This window comes from Amblyraja radiata, chromosome 21 (assembly GCF_010909765.2).
Source record: "Amblyraja radiata isolate CabotCenter1 chromosome 21, sAmbRad1.1.pri, whole genome shotgun sequence".
Taxonomy (NCBI): domain Eukaryota; kingdom Metazoa; phylum Chordata; class Chondrichthyes; order Rajiformes; family Rajidae; genus Amblyraja; species Amblyraja radiata.
In genome coordinates, this window is record NC_045976.1 from 2,644,992 (window position 1) to 2,662,008 (window position 17,017).

General features: G+C 47.4%; 1 protein-coding gene across 1 annotated transcript in view; it reads right to left on the reverse strand.

Annotated features, from left to right (window-relative positions):
* Window positions 1-17,017, reverse strand: part of cfap54 (cilia and flagella associated protein 54) — a 343,797-nt gene that overhangs the window by 284,306 nt on the left and 42,474 nt on the right. Inside the window, exons 12-13 of the mRNA XM_033039312.1 lie at window positions 14,153-14,308; window positions 2,256-2,358 (exon numbers count right to left, since the gene is read on the reverse strand). Coding sequence (XP_032895203.1) covers window positions 2,256-2,358; window positions 14,153-14,308 — 259 coding nt within the window. The remainder of the gene's footprint in view (window positions 1-2,255; window positions 2,359-14,152; window positions 14,309-17,017) is intronic.

Here is a 17,017-nt window from a genome sequence, read left to right on the forward strand (position 1 = left end):
TAATAATAATAATTTGTTTATAGGGACAGTGCATATTAATGAACATTTGCATGTAAATATGCGAGATTGTAGCCAATCAGTAGCTAATTTCCGTCTCTAGTCCCAGGCAAAGGTAGGTGAAGTGTCTTGCCCAAGGACACAACGACAGTACACACACTCCAAGCAGGATTCGAACCGGCCACCTTCAGGTTGCCAGCCGAACACTTAGCCCATTGTGCCATCTGTCGTCCGAATCATAGCTGATCTAGCTTTCCCTCTATATCCCATTCTCCTGCCTTCACCCCATAACCCCTGACATTGTTATTAATCCAGAATCTGTCAATTTCCGGTTTAGAAATATCCATTGATTTGGCCTCCACATCTGTCTGTGGCAATGATTCCACAGATTCCCCGCTCTCTGACTAAATAAAATTCCTCTTCATCTCCTTTCTAAAGGTGCTGAATCTAAAAGTTGAATTTAAATTCATGATTGTCAAACCAAGTGGCACAGCTGATTGCATCATTAATATTTGATCAAGAAATGCTTCTTACATATAGTGCATTCAGAAAGTATTCAGACCCCTTCACTTTGTCCACCTTTTGTTATGTTATAGCCTTATTTTAAAATAAATTAAATTATTTTTTTTATCATCTATCTACACACAATACCCCAGAACGAAGAAGCAAAAACAAATGTTTAGAAATTTTCGCAAAGTAATTAAAAGGAAATGACTGAAACATCTCATTTACATAAGTATTCAGACCCTTTGCTATGACACTCAACATTGAGCTTAGGTTCATCCCGTTTCCATTGATTAACCTTGAGATGTTTCTACAACTTGATTGGTCCACCAGTGGTAAATTACATTGATTAGACATGATTTGGAAAGGCACCCACCTGTCTATATCAGGTCCTAGAGTTGACAGTGCATGTCAGAGCAAAAACCAAGCCATGAAGAAATTGTCCGTAGACCTCCGAGACAGGATTGTGCCGAGACACAGATCTGGGGAAGGGTATAAAACAATTTCTGCAGAATCGCAGGTCCTGAAGAGCACAGCGGCCTCCGTCATTCATAAATTGTCATCCAAACTGAGCAATCGGGGGAGAAGGGCCTTGGTCAGAGAGGTGACCAAGAACCCGATGGTCACTCTGACAGAGCTCCAGAGTTCCTCTGTGGTGATGGGAGAACCTTCCAGAAGGACAACTATATCTGCAGCACTCCACCATTCAAGCCTTTATGGTAGTGTGGCCAGACGGAAGCCACTCCAGTAAAGGCACATGACAGCCCACTTGGAGTTTGCCAAAAGGCATGAGAAACAAGATTCTCTGGTCTGATGAAACCAAAATTGAACTCCATGGCCTGAATGCCAGGTTGTCCCGTCTGGAGGAAACCAGGCACCGCTCATCACCTGGCCAATACCATACCTACGGTGAAGCATGGTGGTGGCAGCATCATGCTGTGGGGATGTTTTTCAGTGGCAGGAACTGGGAGACTAGTCAAGATCGAGGGAAAGATAAATGGAGCAAAGTACAGAGAGATCCTTGAAGAAAACCTGCTCCAGAGCGTTCTGCACCTCAGGCTGCAGCGGAGGTTCACCTTCCAACAGGTCTAAACGCCTGGTACACAAAAATGCTGGAGAAACTCAGCGGGTGCAGCAGCATCTATGGAGCGAAGGAAATAGGCAACGTTTCGGGCCGAAACCCTTCTTCAGACTGATGGGGGGTGGGGGGGAGAAGGAAGGAAAAAGGGAGGAGGAGGAGCCCGAGGGCGGGGGGATGGGAGGAGACAGCTCGAGGGTTAAGGAAGGGGAGGAGACAGCAAGGGCTAGCAAAATTGGGAGAATTCAACGTTCATGCCACCGGACGCAAGCAACCCAGGCGGAATATGAGGTGCTGTTCCTCCAATTTCCGGTGTTGCTCACTCTGGCAATGGAGGAGACCCAGGACAGAGAGGTCGGATTGGGAATGGGAGGGGGAGTTGAAGTGCTGAGCCACCGGGAGTTCAGGTAGTTTATTGCGGACTGAGCGGAGGTGTTCGGCGAAACGATCGCCGGTCTAACAGGTCTAAACGCCTGTTTTCTCTTTTTCAATATGGGGTATTGTGTGTAGTTTGATGATAAAAATACTTTAATCCATTTTAGAATAAGGCTGTAACGTAACAAAATGTGGAAAACGTGAAGCGGTCTGAATACTTTCTGAATGTACTGTACAAACATAAATCACCAGTTTCATCGTGCGTTGCCAAAAGATAGTGACAAAGCTATGCATTTCTTACCATCTTTTGTCAGATCAACCAAAACTTCATCCATTGCCTTCAACTGTTCTGAAGTGTTCTGAACTGTTAATTTGTCCTCAACAGTAGGTTTTTCCAATTTGCTCTAGTTAAACAAACCACAAGAATATTTGAGAATATTTAGGAAAATAAAGATTGTCAGTTTATTTGTAAACACAATCAAGTTAAGATGAAGTTGAAAAGGATTCTCATGAACAAGATTCATAACTTTATTATGTCAAATAATCTATCAAGATGCATTTGCCCCCTCCCATCCTTACCCATGTACACGTTTAGCTCTGGAAGATAAAGAGTGAATTCCCTTAATTCTAAAAGAATGGTTGCCATCCCAAACACTAATCAACCATGACGTTCAGTACAGACATTGTATTAATGATCTATTATCCTGAATAAATTGTATGTTTATAGAGTTTGGTAAATTTGCCATCACAATGATCATCTCCAGCTTTCGAAAGACTTTGACACATTGCACTGCAAAATAAGTTGGCATATAAGTATTTTACTATAAAAGTCATAAACCAAATCCCTCAGTCTTGATTATCCCATCCATCTGTAACTGCTGTTATCTTGAATTTTAGATTCCAACAGTCTACAAGCAACCAGTTTGTTTTCTTTAAGCCAGTTGCACATGTACATATCTCTGGCCTGTGCAGTAGTTAAGGGCCTGTCCCACTTGGCCGTCATTTGCGCACCATTTACGCGACCTGGTAGCGTGTGGGTAGCACGGGACGGGCGCGTGGAGGAGTGTGGAGTTGCGCGCGGTATCGCCCAGTGCTCCAAGATTTAGTTCTGCACAAAATCTTTGCACGCCACTGGCCTGTCACGTAAATTATGGTGATATGGGACACCCTGGCGCAGCGCAACATCTCACCTCCAATAGCAGCAGCAGCAGGCAAGCGATTGCCGAGCTCGGCCTGGGGCTTACGGCCATTGCGTATCCGGATCCGCCCCCACTCCTACTCCCAGAGCAGGGCCAAGACGATTGGAGATAGACTGAAAATGCAGTACTCAGTCAAAAGTAACTCAGCGGGACTAGCAGCAATGGGTGACGTTTCGGGTCAAGACCCTTCTTCAGACTGAAGAAGAATCTCGACCCGAAACATCATCCATTCCTTCTCTCCAGAGATGCTGCCGGTCCCGCTGAGTTACTCCTGCATTTTGTGTCTATCTTCAAATGACGTCATGCGCTCCAGACGGCTGTGCGGACGCATGATGACGCGCGCGACTATTGCGTAAATGACGACCAAGTGGGACAGGCCCTTTACTCTCTCTCCTGAAAACAACTGACAGTTTCCAACTGTGTAGGAAAGAACTGCAGATACTGGTTGAAGCTGAAGATAGACACAAAATGCTGGAGTAACTCAACGGGAGATGAGCATCTCTGAAGGAATGGGAGACGTTTTGGGTCGAGACAGTTTCTTCCTGATGATCTGAAGTCATGCAGGCCAGCACAGCAATACTCTTTCATCAAAGCAGATTAAGTTTATAGGTATCTGAACACTTAGTTTTTATATGTATTTAAACGTGTAGACAGCTTATTACTGAATTATTGGTTATTGGCCTATAGCATAAATGTGTACAGGCAGTTTAGATGCTACTTTGGCAATGGGCTTGGTTTTCTTTGTTGAGCATTTATCCTGGTGTTATAGCACAAGTACTTTGCGTTTTAATAGTAACGAGACCGAGTGCAGACTTGTTGGGTCTGTTCCCGCAACACGCGGTTGCAAGGGGGGCGGCCTGACGTCATGGCGCAACGCCACGCGCTATGTGTACGCCGTCGAGCCGCTGCGTACGCCGTCCAGACGCTGCGTACGCCGTCGAGACGCTGGTGTTTGGGGATTTTTCTTTATTATAGAGAATTCTGTCATCAGCTGTGGAGGTATTCCTTGGCCTGCCAGTCCTTTTGTGATTAGTAAGCTCACCAGTGCTCTCATTCTTCTTAATGATGTTCAAAACAGTTAATTTCGGTGAGACTAAGGTTTGGCTGATGTCTCTAACAGTCTTATTCTTGTTTCTCGGTCATATAATTGCTTCTTTGACTTCGTTGATAAACAGCAATAAAAGTTTCCAAAGGTGATGGGAAGTCCAGAGGAAAGACTAGGTGCTGAGAGCTCTATTATACCTGCATTAAGGAGGCATTTATACACACCTGAGCGATTACAAACGCCTGTGAACCTGTCCCAAACATTATGGTGCCCTGAAATGGGGGGGGGGGGGAGCTATGTATGAACACAACTCTAATTTCTCCATGGTGAAACCAAATTGTTTAAAAATACCCTTTAATAAAATCAGACAATGTGGACTTTAACCACATGTGATTTTTTTTATTTCAAATCTTAAATTGTGGAGTACAGAGGCAAATAAATAAATGATGGGTCTTTGTCCCAAACATTATGGAGGGCACTGCATAAGAATCCTCTCATCCTTCTAAATTCCAGTGAATACAAGCCCAGTCTTTCCTCATATGACAGTCCCTCCATCCCGGGGATTAACCTCATGAACCTACGCTGCACTCCCTCAATAGCAAGGATATCCTTCCTCAAATTAGGAGACCAAATCTGACTGAGACCAGTTTATGCCTACTTTTTGTTTCCTGTCTGCCAACCAATTCTCTAAACAAGTCAATACCCTACCCCCAATACCATGTGCTCTAATTTTGCATACTAATCTCCTGTGTGGGACCTTATCAAAGGCTTTCTGAAAGCCCAGATACACTACATCTACTGGCTCTCCTTCATCCAGTTTACTTGTCACATCCTCAAGTTGGGCCCACATCCACGAACTCAAAATGGCGGCGGCGCGGGCACATCGCGACGCCCCGTGTCTCCCAAAAAATGGAGAAATAGCGACAATTCCCCTACCTGTTTCAAGGCTGCTCACACGGAGCAGTCTTGTATCCCTTTTATACAGCCGACAGGAACTTCTGGACTTCGGTTCCTGCAGCTGCAACAACTTTCTGGGCGATCTCCGTCTCGCTGCTGAGCTCGTCAGAGCAACGGAGCACCGGAGCCGCGGGGCTGGAGAACGCCAGCGGAGCCGCGGGGCTGGAGAACGCCAGCAGTGCCGCGGGGCTGGAGAACGCCAGCGGAGCCGTGGGGCTGGAGAACGGCAGCTGAGCCGCGGGGCTGGAGCCCGCCACCAGAGCTACGGGGCTGGAGAACGCCAGCAGAGCCGCGGGGCGGAAAACCGCCACCGGAGCAGCGGGGCTGGAGAACGCCAGCGGAGCTGTGGGGCTGGAGAAGGCCAGCGGAGCCGCGGGGCTGGAGAACGCCAGCAGAGCTACGGGGCTGGAGAACGCCAGCAGAGCCGCGGGGCGGAAAACCGCCACCGGAGCAGCGGGGCTGGAGAACGCCAGCGGAGCTGGAGAAGGCCAGCGGAGCCGCGGGGCTGGAGAACGTCAGCAGAGCCGCGGGGCTGGAGAACGCCACCGGAGCCACGGAGGCGCGGTGCAACGGAGCTGTAGAACACCAGCGCGCACCAAGCCAGCTCGGCCGACCGGAAGCACCAACAGACAGCGACGCGTCCGAAAGCACCGCCGGGGACGCAGAGGTGGGTTAAAGGCCAGGTTAGAGCTAGCCCCACACAGGCTAGCGATTCCTAGCCTTTTCCTCGCCAACGTGTGCTCACTGGCAAACAAAATGGATGAACTCCGGCTAAGGATCACCTCCCACAACTGGACCAAAGACTGCAACATCCTGATCTTCACGGAAACTTGGCTCAACATCGACGTTCCTGATAGCGCCATCCAGCTAACGGGGCGTCATTTACTCCGAGTGGACAGGACACATACCATTTTTGTCCCACCTTACTCACCATTGTCCTGTGTTGTAAAAGACACAAGTTTTGTTCAGATTGATGGTATATTTTAAAAGTTATTAACGTTAAAAAAAAAATAGCTTAAAATAGCGTCCCCACCCGCGCAGCCGCAGTTAGGGGAGAGCTCCCGTGCGCGTCTTTACTGGTGCCACAAAGTGCACCCAACCTCAGTTGTGCCTGTGCAGTTGGGGCCTTTCCAAAATTCAGATCGCCATCTTTTTTTCACAACTGTGACACGTGTAACATTACTTACATTACTCCCAGGGAGGGAGCGAGGGAGAGAGTGACTGACAGTAGGGGAAAAGAGAGGGAGGGAGTGGTGAAGGAGGGATTGGGGAGGGGAGGAGGAGAGGGGAAAGAAGAGGGAGGATGAAGAGAAGGGGAGGGAGTGCTGGGGAATGAGGGGAAATTAGCCGCGCCTGCGCAGTTGGGGGCTATGGGTGAGTGGTGGAATATTGCATTGGGGAACGGGTTGCGTTGGGGGACCAGGCCTCCCATGTGACAGAGACCCAACGGGTTCCACTTCGTCTTGTTGCAGATTAAAATTTATCATATTATGATCACTGCCTCCTAGCGGTTCTTTTACCTTGAGTTCCATTATTAAATCTGGTTCATTAGACACCACCAAAACCAGAATAACATTCTCTCTGGTAGGATCCAATACAACCTGTTCTAAAAATCCATCTCGGAGGCACTCCACAAACACCCTTTCTTGGGGCCCAGAACCAACCTGATTTTCCCAGTCTACCTGCATATTGAAATCTCCCATAAACACAGTGGCATTACCTTTGTTACATGCTGATTTTACTTCGCAGTCACGTGAGTGACTACGTGAAGAACCCGCTCAGTGCGCAGGCGCGGCATTTACGCCAGCAGTGCAACAGCGGCTGCAACGGGAGCTAGGCGCTCCCGCTACAGAATGAAACGGACCGTCAGGTGAGTACCCTGAGGTCGGGTTTCTTTTACAGGTGAGCCTTTTTCTCCTTGTGTTTTTTACAGGCAGAGAAAAAGGCTCTGGAACAAAACTGTCCCCCGTTCGAGGAGGAACGTTTTCCCGTCGGGGAGGGGGGCAGCAACAGGCGGTAGGAGCGTTTACCCGGTGTTCCTCTATTCCCCGACACCGTGCCGAGCCCAGCCCGCTAGTACCTGAGCAGCGGGCTGGATGCATAGCCACCCGAAGAGGCATCCGGCAGGTGTTCCCGAATTCGGACGGGACGTCTCTCCACCCGCATGGGGGGAGAGAGAGCCGCATGAGCCGCTGGAGCGGCTCTCGGAGCAGGTGCCTGCGAGACGCGCTGCTTGAGGGGCGCTTTCGCTACTACAAGGCACAAAAGCTCCAGAAGAAGGCGGTAGGAACAATTACCGGGCGCTCCGCTATCCCCATCACCGCACCGAGCCCAGTCCCGCTAGTGCCTGAACTGCGGGCTGGATGTCTAGCCATCCGAACAGGCATCCGGCCGGTGGCGTCCGATTCGTCGAACGGGGACATTTCTCCACCTGAATGGAGGAGAGACAGCCGCCTGAGCTGCATCCAACAGCTATTGGAGCAACTCCAGCGAGATGTGCAGGAAGAGCGCTCTCGCGGAGGGAGGTCAGGCACCCCCTCCACAGTGTTTCATGCACTGCCCTCTGCTCCCTCATTACTGGAGGCTAGCATTGGTGACCAGGGCTGGGCTGGTCTGGAACAGGGGCAGGCGGACAAATTCGGGAGTATGCCAGGGGTGCAGGAACAGGAAGAGCTGTTGGGTGTGGTGGACCGCTTTGTAGCAACCTCACGGGCTGGAGCACCGCTGGAACCAAGAATGGCGGCCAGCATCAACCATCTATCCAATAAACCATTACTGGAAAAGGTGCTCGCTGAGGTGCTGAAACAACACACAGCACCAGAAAACTGTGAGGCCCTCAAAGTAAAAAGTGTCAACAGCCAAATCTGGGAGCATGTGGGGTCACACATCCGGACCCAAGAACTCAAGCTACAGCGGATCCTAAGCTCCTGACGTCGGCCATCACAGCCTTTGCTCGTTCCGTGGATACCACGGAGATGGATACCTGCCAGCAGGATGTGCTGGCATTAATGTGTACCACACAATTTGAGATCAACAATCTCCGGAGGGAAACATAAGACCTGCCCTCATTCCCAAATTTGCTGGCTTGTGTAAAGCCCCAGCTGCGGAGACGGACGCGCTGCTATTTGGGAAAGAACTCAATAAAAAACTGAAGGAGATGGAGGAAGCATTAAAAACCTTCGGCCTAATGAGGGCAGGCCACGGGACGAGCAAACCAAGACCTCCGATACCCAAGCGGCAGCACCCCACGGCATCCACCAGTCGACTTCCGCAATATGGGACTGGTGAACGCTTGGGGTCCGCACATTACCCCAAAGATCTTTTTAGATCAGGGCCCGCAGCGGACCCTCTGGAAAATGCGCCTCCCCCCAACATCGCCGGCACGTCAGAACAAAACCTTCAGGAAAATGAAGAAACAGAATCGCCAATAACCATGGAGGTAGGTGGGTCTGGTCCCTACCAGCATATAGAGAATAAGGGTGCTTTATTAACAGGGGGGAGATTACACTTGTTTAAAGAAGCATGGGGTATGGTCACGAGTGACAAGTATATACTCAACAGCATTAGTGGATATAAAATACAATTCATGTCAGAAAAAACGTCGCCAGTTCAACATTGGCCCCAAAGGGTATTTCTCCCTCCGTCAAAGAGAAACGTGAGGGACAAGCTGAACTGGTGAGACTTATCACAAAGGGGGTCATCGAAAAGACCAAACATGAACCTTTGGAATTTGTATCGAATATATTCACTAAAACCAAAAAAGATGGTGGCTGTCGCATCATCATTGACTTAACATCACTAAACAAATTTGTTAAGTATATACATTTCAAAATGGAGACATATGTTACTGCCAAACAACTGAATTCCAAAGGACACTTCATGGCAAGCATTTATCTTAAAGATGCTTACTATCTAGTACCCATATACAAGGATCATCGCAGATACCTAAAATTTATCTGGATGGTACAAAGCATTGCCCTATGTGCTAACTTCAGCCCCGAGATTATTCACCAAAATATTGAACCCAGCCATGGCAATACTAAGAAAACAAAAACATAATGTCATGGCATATCTGGATGATATTCTGATAGTAGGGAAAACGATGGAATTGGCTGTGGCAGCAGTATCAGCTACAAAACAGCTCCTCGAAACTCTGGGGTTCGTCCTACATCCAGATAAATCTAAGTTGAAGCCATCCACTATCATGGACTACCTGGGCTTCACAATTAACTCAGTCCATATGACTGTTACCTTGCCAAAGGCAAAAATGGTTGAATTAGCACAATCATGCAACAATTTAATGGTCAACGAGCGACCAACTATTCGACAAATAGCAAGAGTAATTGGGGAAATGGTAGCAGCATTTCCGGTTACACAATTCGGACCTTTGCACTATCAAAAAATTTACAGAGAGCAAAGGTACAGGCAATAAAACGACATACAGGTCACTATGATCGTGTCATGAACTTACCCACTGAAGCAATATCAGAGCTACAGTGGTGGGCAGAAAACATTTGGCATAGTTTCAGCCCTATCTTTATCACTAACCCTACTTTAGTTATTCAAACAGATGCCAGTGCTCAAGGCTGGGGAGCGACTAACTCCATATCCAGCACAGGTGGTAGATGGACTAACCTAGAGTCATCATTACTACTTACACTGGGCATTAACTATCTAGAGATGTTGGGCGCCTTTTATGGTTTAAAAGCATATGTATCTAATATGCAGCACTTGCATGTTCGGTTACAAATTTATAAATACTACGGTGATGGCTTATATTAACCATATGGGTGGCATAAAATCATTATCATGCGACAAATTGGTCAACATGATTTGGCAATGGTGTGTCGAAAGACATATTTGGCTATCAGCTACTTACCTACCAGGTAAGCTAAACACCCATGCCATGAGAAAATTAAACGCCTGGGTTGCAAGTTTGAACAGACCTTACCTGGGACTGGGATTGTCCAAACAAACCATCACCACCATGTCGGCATCCCTTCGAACATCCACCAAGAGGCAGTACTTAACCAGCATCAAAAAAGGGAGAAGTACTGCCAGGAAACAGGGACAACATACGCAACAGCCACAGCCACCAACATACTGGAGTTCCTGGCCTATCTACACCACGATGTAGGGATCAGCTACAGTGCCATCAACACAGCGCAGAGTGCTCTTTCTGCTTATCTCAAACCAGCGCCAGGACAACAGGCGATGGGATCCCATCCACTGGTGGTAAAACTGATGAAGGGCATTTACAATATCAAGCCCTAAGCCCAGGTATACCCATATTTGGGATAGCAGTGTGGTCCTGACATATCTCAGGGAATGGCCACCAGCCAGATCCCTCGGCCTCGAGCAAGCTACACTAAAGACGCTCATGTTGATGGCACTTGTATCCGCTCAGAGGGTCCAGTCACTACACCTATTGCGACTGGACAACATGATCACAGCTCCAGACCAGATCTGTCGTTATCCAGCGACTGATCAAACAGAGCAGACCAGGAACACCTAATCCAGTCGTGCCTTACCCACCAGAACCATGGTTATGTGCCATGACCCACCTACTATCCTACATAGACACAACCAAATTATTCGAGTGAGATGAAAAGCCTTGTGGGTCAGTCACAAAAACCTTATGGTCGGGTGACGAGCCAAACCATTGCGAGATGGCTCAAGCAGGTGCTAGAAACTGCTGGGATAAACACTAACATGTACAAATTTTATTCCACCAGGGCAGCATCCATGTCGACGGCTAAAGAATGGACATGCCTATAGACCACATCCTGGCTACAGCAGGATGGTGGGGTGGGGAAAAGACCGTTCAGAAATTTTATAATAAGCCGTTGGCAAAACCTGGTTTATTTGCAGTAAAGATTTACGAACTGCAAATATTTAATTTAAGCCCAGGGGAGCAACTTAATTCTTTGTTGTTATTGTTTAAAAAATACCATTGTGTTTTTCTACAAATAGACTCATTGGTTGATTACGATAACACTTCCTCCCTCAAGAACTTCGGCAGTGCGTGAAATGAAACTGTTACACGGTTTGAAATCACAGAGCTTTGAAATCTTCACGTAGTCACTCACGTGACTCCGAAGTAAAATAGTAAGATTAAACGAGAACTTACCAGTTTGAAGTTTGATCTGTATTTTATGAGGAGTTACGATGAGGGATTACGTGCCCTCCGCTCGCACCCTCATTATATGGATCAAACTAATAAATTGATGTCTCCTTATCTTTACTGTTTACTTCAAATAACTGTGTCTATCTGTGATTCCACACCGCTGCTTGGAAGTATGCCGCGCCTGCGCACTGAGCGGGTTCTTCACGTAATCCCTCATCGTAACTCCTCATAAAATACAGATCAAACTTCAAACTGGTAAGTTCTCATTTAATCTTACTATTTTAACTGCTGCAGCAACTTGCACCCTATATCCAGGCTACTGTTTGGGGGCCTGTAGATAACTCCCATTAGTGTCTTCGTACCTTTACAGTTCCTCAATTCTATCCACAGCGACTCTAGACATCATAGAAACATAGAAAATAGGTGCAGGAGTAGGCCATTCGGCCCTTCGAGCCTGCACCGCCATTCAATATGATCATGGCTGATCATCCAACTCAGTATCCCATCCCTGCCTTCTCTCCATACCCCCTGAATCCTTTAGCCACAAGGGCCACATCTAACTCCCTCTTAAATATAGCCAATGAACTGGCCTCAACTACCTTCTGTGGTAGAGAATTCCACAGATTCTCCACTCTCTGTGTAAAACTCAGTCCCGATGTACTCCTCACAAGGGACAGAATTTAGTCTCTCACCAACAGAGCTACCCCACCTCCTCTGCCCACCTACCTGTACTTTCTATAGGAGTTATAACCGTGAATATTCAGTTCCTAGCCCCAATCCTCCTGCAGCCATGTCTCTGTAATCCCAACAATGTCATATAATTAACAATCTCTAACTGAGCTTCAAGCTCATCCACATTAATTCTTATACTTTGCGCATTCATTTAATACTTTTAATGCATTACTCACCTCACCTTTCACGTCAATTTCTATTTCATTTGGACATACTCTCCTGTCCCTTCATGAGCTTTCAGTCCCGTTAATTCTGGTGTCTTTCTTAACTTTTCCTATACTCTCTTTCCCTTCAACTCCATCCTTGTATTTCCAATTTGTCTCCTCCCCCCCCCCCCACCTATCTATATCTATATCTATCTATCAATCAATCTATCACAAAAACTCTCATCTTGACCACTTCCTGTCTGCGTTGTAATTAAATTTACCCAAAAACGATCCCCCATAGCGCTACGGTTTTTCGCCACCTTACTTACCATTCTCCTCTGCTGCAAGTCAAATAAGTTTTTTTCTGATCAGTGAAATAGTACAAAAGTTATGAAGGTTCCCCCTCCCCCACACCCCCCCTCCCCACACCCCCCTCTCCTACACACCCTCCCCCACACCCCCCCCTCCTCACACCCCCCACACACACACATCACTCCCCCTCCCCCGCATTTTCCACCGCACCCACCCCCTCCCGCACACCCTCCTTCCTGCACACCCCCCTCCCGCACCCCCCCCTCCCCCACCCCTCCCCCACCAATGTGTTACAAGCCCCCACTACTCTCTGTGAAAAAAACCTGCCTCGCATATCTCCTTTAAATATCTCTTTCTCATCTTATGGCTATGCCCTCTAGTATTGGGCGTTTCTACCCTAGTTAATGTTAAACATGAGACATCAAAATACAAATTGCAATGACACAATGACAACATATTCTGAACATATTTAAGATTCCCAAAAAATTACTGTTAGTGGAAGCAAAGAAAGGTTAGGGGGCATGTGTACCCCTATTGATATGAAACCACATAAAAAGAAATGTACTGGAAAATAAGTAAACAATGCAGTAGGAAGGAAAAAGAGGATCATGAGAAAAATGGGGACAGAAAAAAAGTATTAAAAATATAATACATTAAATGTTTAAAATTTGCTTGAAGATGTCTACATAAATTTAAGTTGTAAACATAATTATTTACATTCTAGATGTAAAGTTGATTAATTGCCATTAACAATTACCAAATCACACATAGGGTAATAGAAACATAGACATAGAAAATAGGTGCAGGAGGAGGCCATTCGGCCCTTCGAGCCATTCATTGTGATCATGGCTGATCGTCCCCTATCAATAACCCGTGCCTGCCTTCTCCCCATATCCCTTGACTCCACTAGCCCCTAGAGCTCTATCTAACTCTCTCTTAAACCCATCCAGTGACTTGGCCTCCACTGCCCTCTGTGGCAGGGAATTCCATAAATTCACAACTCTCTGGGTGAAAAAGTTCTTTCTCACCTCAGTCTTAAATGACCTCCCCTTTATTCTAAAACTGTGGCCCCTGGTTCTGGACTCGCCCAAAACTGGGAACATTTTTCCTGCATCTAGCTTGTCCAGTCCTTTTATAATTTTATATGTTTCTATAAGACCACCCCTCATCCTTCTAAACTCCAGTGAATACAAGCCTCGTCTTTTCAATCGTTCCTCATATGACAATCCCGCCATCCCAGGGATCTGTTAATTGTGTAGGAAGGAACTGCAGATGATGGTTTAAACTGAAGATAAGACATAAAAAGCTGTACTAACTCAGCGAGTCTGGAGAAATGGAACAGGTGACATTTCGGGTTGCAACCACTCGACCCAAAATGTCGCCTGTTCCTTTTCTCCAGAAATGTTGTCTGACCCGCCGAGTTACTCCATCTTTTTGTGTCTATCATCCTGTTAATTATTATACTTAACCTTCAGTGCCATTTAATGGGCAATGTAGAAAGTCATGAATAATGGAAAGATGGCAATTTGAGATTTCAGTTCATACTTTACTTTTCTCCATCCAAATTGAGTCAATTTGCACAATGACAGCAAATTCAATAATAATTGTCTTTTCACAAAATTTGACACTGATTACAAATTAATTTTTATTGCCAAATAATTGTAACAAAAGAGTATACACCTCTTGTCCTTGCGTTGGTTCAACCACTTGCGTAGTTTCTCCACTTCCCAAAGTCTTTAGATCCACATTGGGCAAACGGAGTGTTGAGAGCAGAGTCTCCTTTCCAATTGCCGCGACTTCTAATGCAAGATCGTATTCTTTCCAAGATCGTAATACCTATTTGAATAGAGTAATTGTTAAAATCTTTTAAATGCTGTTACACTGTTCTGTTGCAGTTGTGCAAGACATTGGTGAAGTCACACGTGGGACTCTTCCGTTTTGGCCACCCTCCTATAGAAAAGAACCATTAAGCTGGATCAAGTGCAGAGAATATTTACGATAGTGTTGCCAGGTGTATAAGTAAAGCCTTTAGAACTGCAAAGCCTAATGGGATACTTGACACAATATTGCACAACCTGGGTGATTGATGCAAATTCAGCAATACGATGAACACATTGATCTACTTAAGTCGTCGTCTGCGTGTATTCCGTCCAGACCATCAAAAGTCATCTTTATGTATAACGTGCAGACCTGATGATTCACATATTTATCAACTTAACATCATCAACAGTCATCTTGGTGTATACATATCATGTTGTGTCAACTAACGTTGGAGATGTGATCACAGCCTTTGACTGAGATGCATCTCCCCCTGGGCAAGTAAAATAAACTAACTGCTGATGGTTAATGATTCGAGTCCTTGACTCTTATTAAGGGTTGAGACTGACACAGGACTCAAGGGCCTGAGGTTTTGATATGGATTGGGCATGATAGGACTTAGTCATAGAGTCATAGAGTGAAACAGTGTGGAAACAGGCCTTTTGGCCCAAATTGCCCACACTGGCCAACAATGTCCCAGTTACACTAGTCCCACTTGCCTGCGCTTGGTCCATATCCCTCCAAACCAGTCCTATCCATGTACATGTCTAACTGTTTCTTAAACGATGGGATAGACCCAGCCTCTACTACATAATAGCATGTTGGCCTTCATAACAAGACGAGTTGAGTATAGGAGCAAAGAGGTCCTCCTGCAGTTGTACAGGACCCCAGTGAGACCACACCTGGAGTATTGTGTGCAGGAAGGACATTCTTGCTATTGAGGGAGCGCAGCGTAGGTTTACGAGGTTAATTCCCAGGATGGCGGGACTGTCATATGTTGAAAGAATGGAGCGACTGGGCTCCATTGAATGATTACCGACTACTCGGTAGTCATGAAATGCTTCGAGAGGCTGGTGAAGAAACACATCTGCGCCTTCCTCCCTCACAACATGGACCCGCTACAGTTCGCATACCGTCCCAACAGATCCACGGACGATGCGGTCTCCCAGGTTCTGCACACCGCTCTCGCTCACCTCGACAGCCAGAAGGGGGACTATGTGAGGATGCTGTTCATTGACTTTAGTTCAGCCTTAAACACGATAGTCCCCACCAGACTTGCTGAGAAGCTGCTGGAATTGGGGCTTAACACTCCCCTGTGTGCCTGGGTCCTGGATTTTCTCTCCGTCAAGCTCCACCCAAGTGGTCAAGATGGGATGAAATACATCAAAGACCCTCACCCTGAGCACAGGATCTCCCCTGGGTTGCGTCCTCAGCCCCCTACTGTACTCCCTATACACACGACTGTGAGGCTAGGCTCAGCTCCAACTCTATAATCAAGTTTGTTGATGACACTGTGGTGGTGGGCCTGATCACCAAAAATAATGAGAAGGCCTACCGGGAAGAGGTGGCTGATCTGGCACTCTGGTGTCAGGACAACAGCCTCCTCTTGAATGTCAAAGAAACTAAGGAGCTGATCGTGGACTTTAGGAAGGCACAACATCCGAGGACATACACGCCACTGAAGATAAATGGGGATACCGTGGATAGGGTGAGCTGCTTTAAATACCTGTGAGTCCACATGTCAGAGGATCTGACATGGACATCACACGCTGCCGCGCTGGTGAGTAAGGCAAGGCAGCGCCTTTACCACCTCAGGCAGCTGAGGAAATTCAGAGTCTCTCTGAGGATCCTCCAGTGCTTCTACTCAGTGGCTGTAAAAATCATCTTGTCCGGAAACATCACAATCTGGTTTGGGAATTGCTCTGCCCAGAACAAGAGGGCTCTGCAGAGAGTAGTGCGTTCGGCCGAAAGCATTTTGGGAACTACACTCGCCCCTCTGCAGGAACTATACATCAGAAGGTGCAGATCCAGAGCCAGCAACATTATGGGGGACCCCTTCCACCCCAGCAACAGACTGTTCCAGCTGCTATGGTCAGGCAAACGCCTCCGCTGTCAAAACAGAGAGGATGAGAAGGAGTTTGTTCCCAGAGGCAATTTTTTTTGTCTCGTTTGAATGTAGTTTTTATTTTTTTTTAAACTGGGCATGTGTGTGGGGGGCGGGGGGCGGGGAAACTTTTAAAATCTTTCCCCTGCACGGAGAACCCGACCTTTTCTCTGTCGGGTCTCCGTTGTCGTTGGGACCGAGCACCGTGGAGCGGCCTCCAACCGGAACGACTTGGAGCTCTCCAGTCGCGGAGCTGCGGACCTACTTACCATCGTGGAGCTGGCCGAGTTCGGAGCGGGTGGAGCTGTGGTGGCGCGCTGCTGCGACCCGACCCCCGTGATTCGGAGGCTCCAACCGCAGGTCTGGTGGACGGTGACACCGGGAGCCCGCGGGTCCCTGCTGGGAGACCGCTTTTCGGGGCTTCCGCAACGGCGGCTTCTCCCGCCCGAGTTGCAGGGTTGAGGATGACCTGGAGCGGGGCCTTGCATCGCCCGGCGCGGCTTTATAATTGCCGTGGGACTTATTTACCATCGCCCGCCGGGGGCTTTGACTCTGACATCGGGAGGAGAACGAGGAGTGCAGGGGAGAGACAAGACTTTGCCTTCCATCACAGTGAGGAGGAG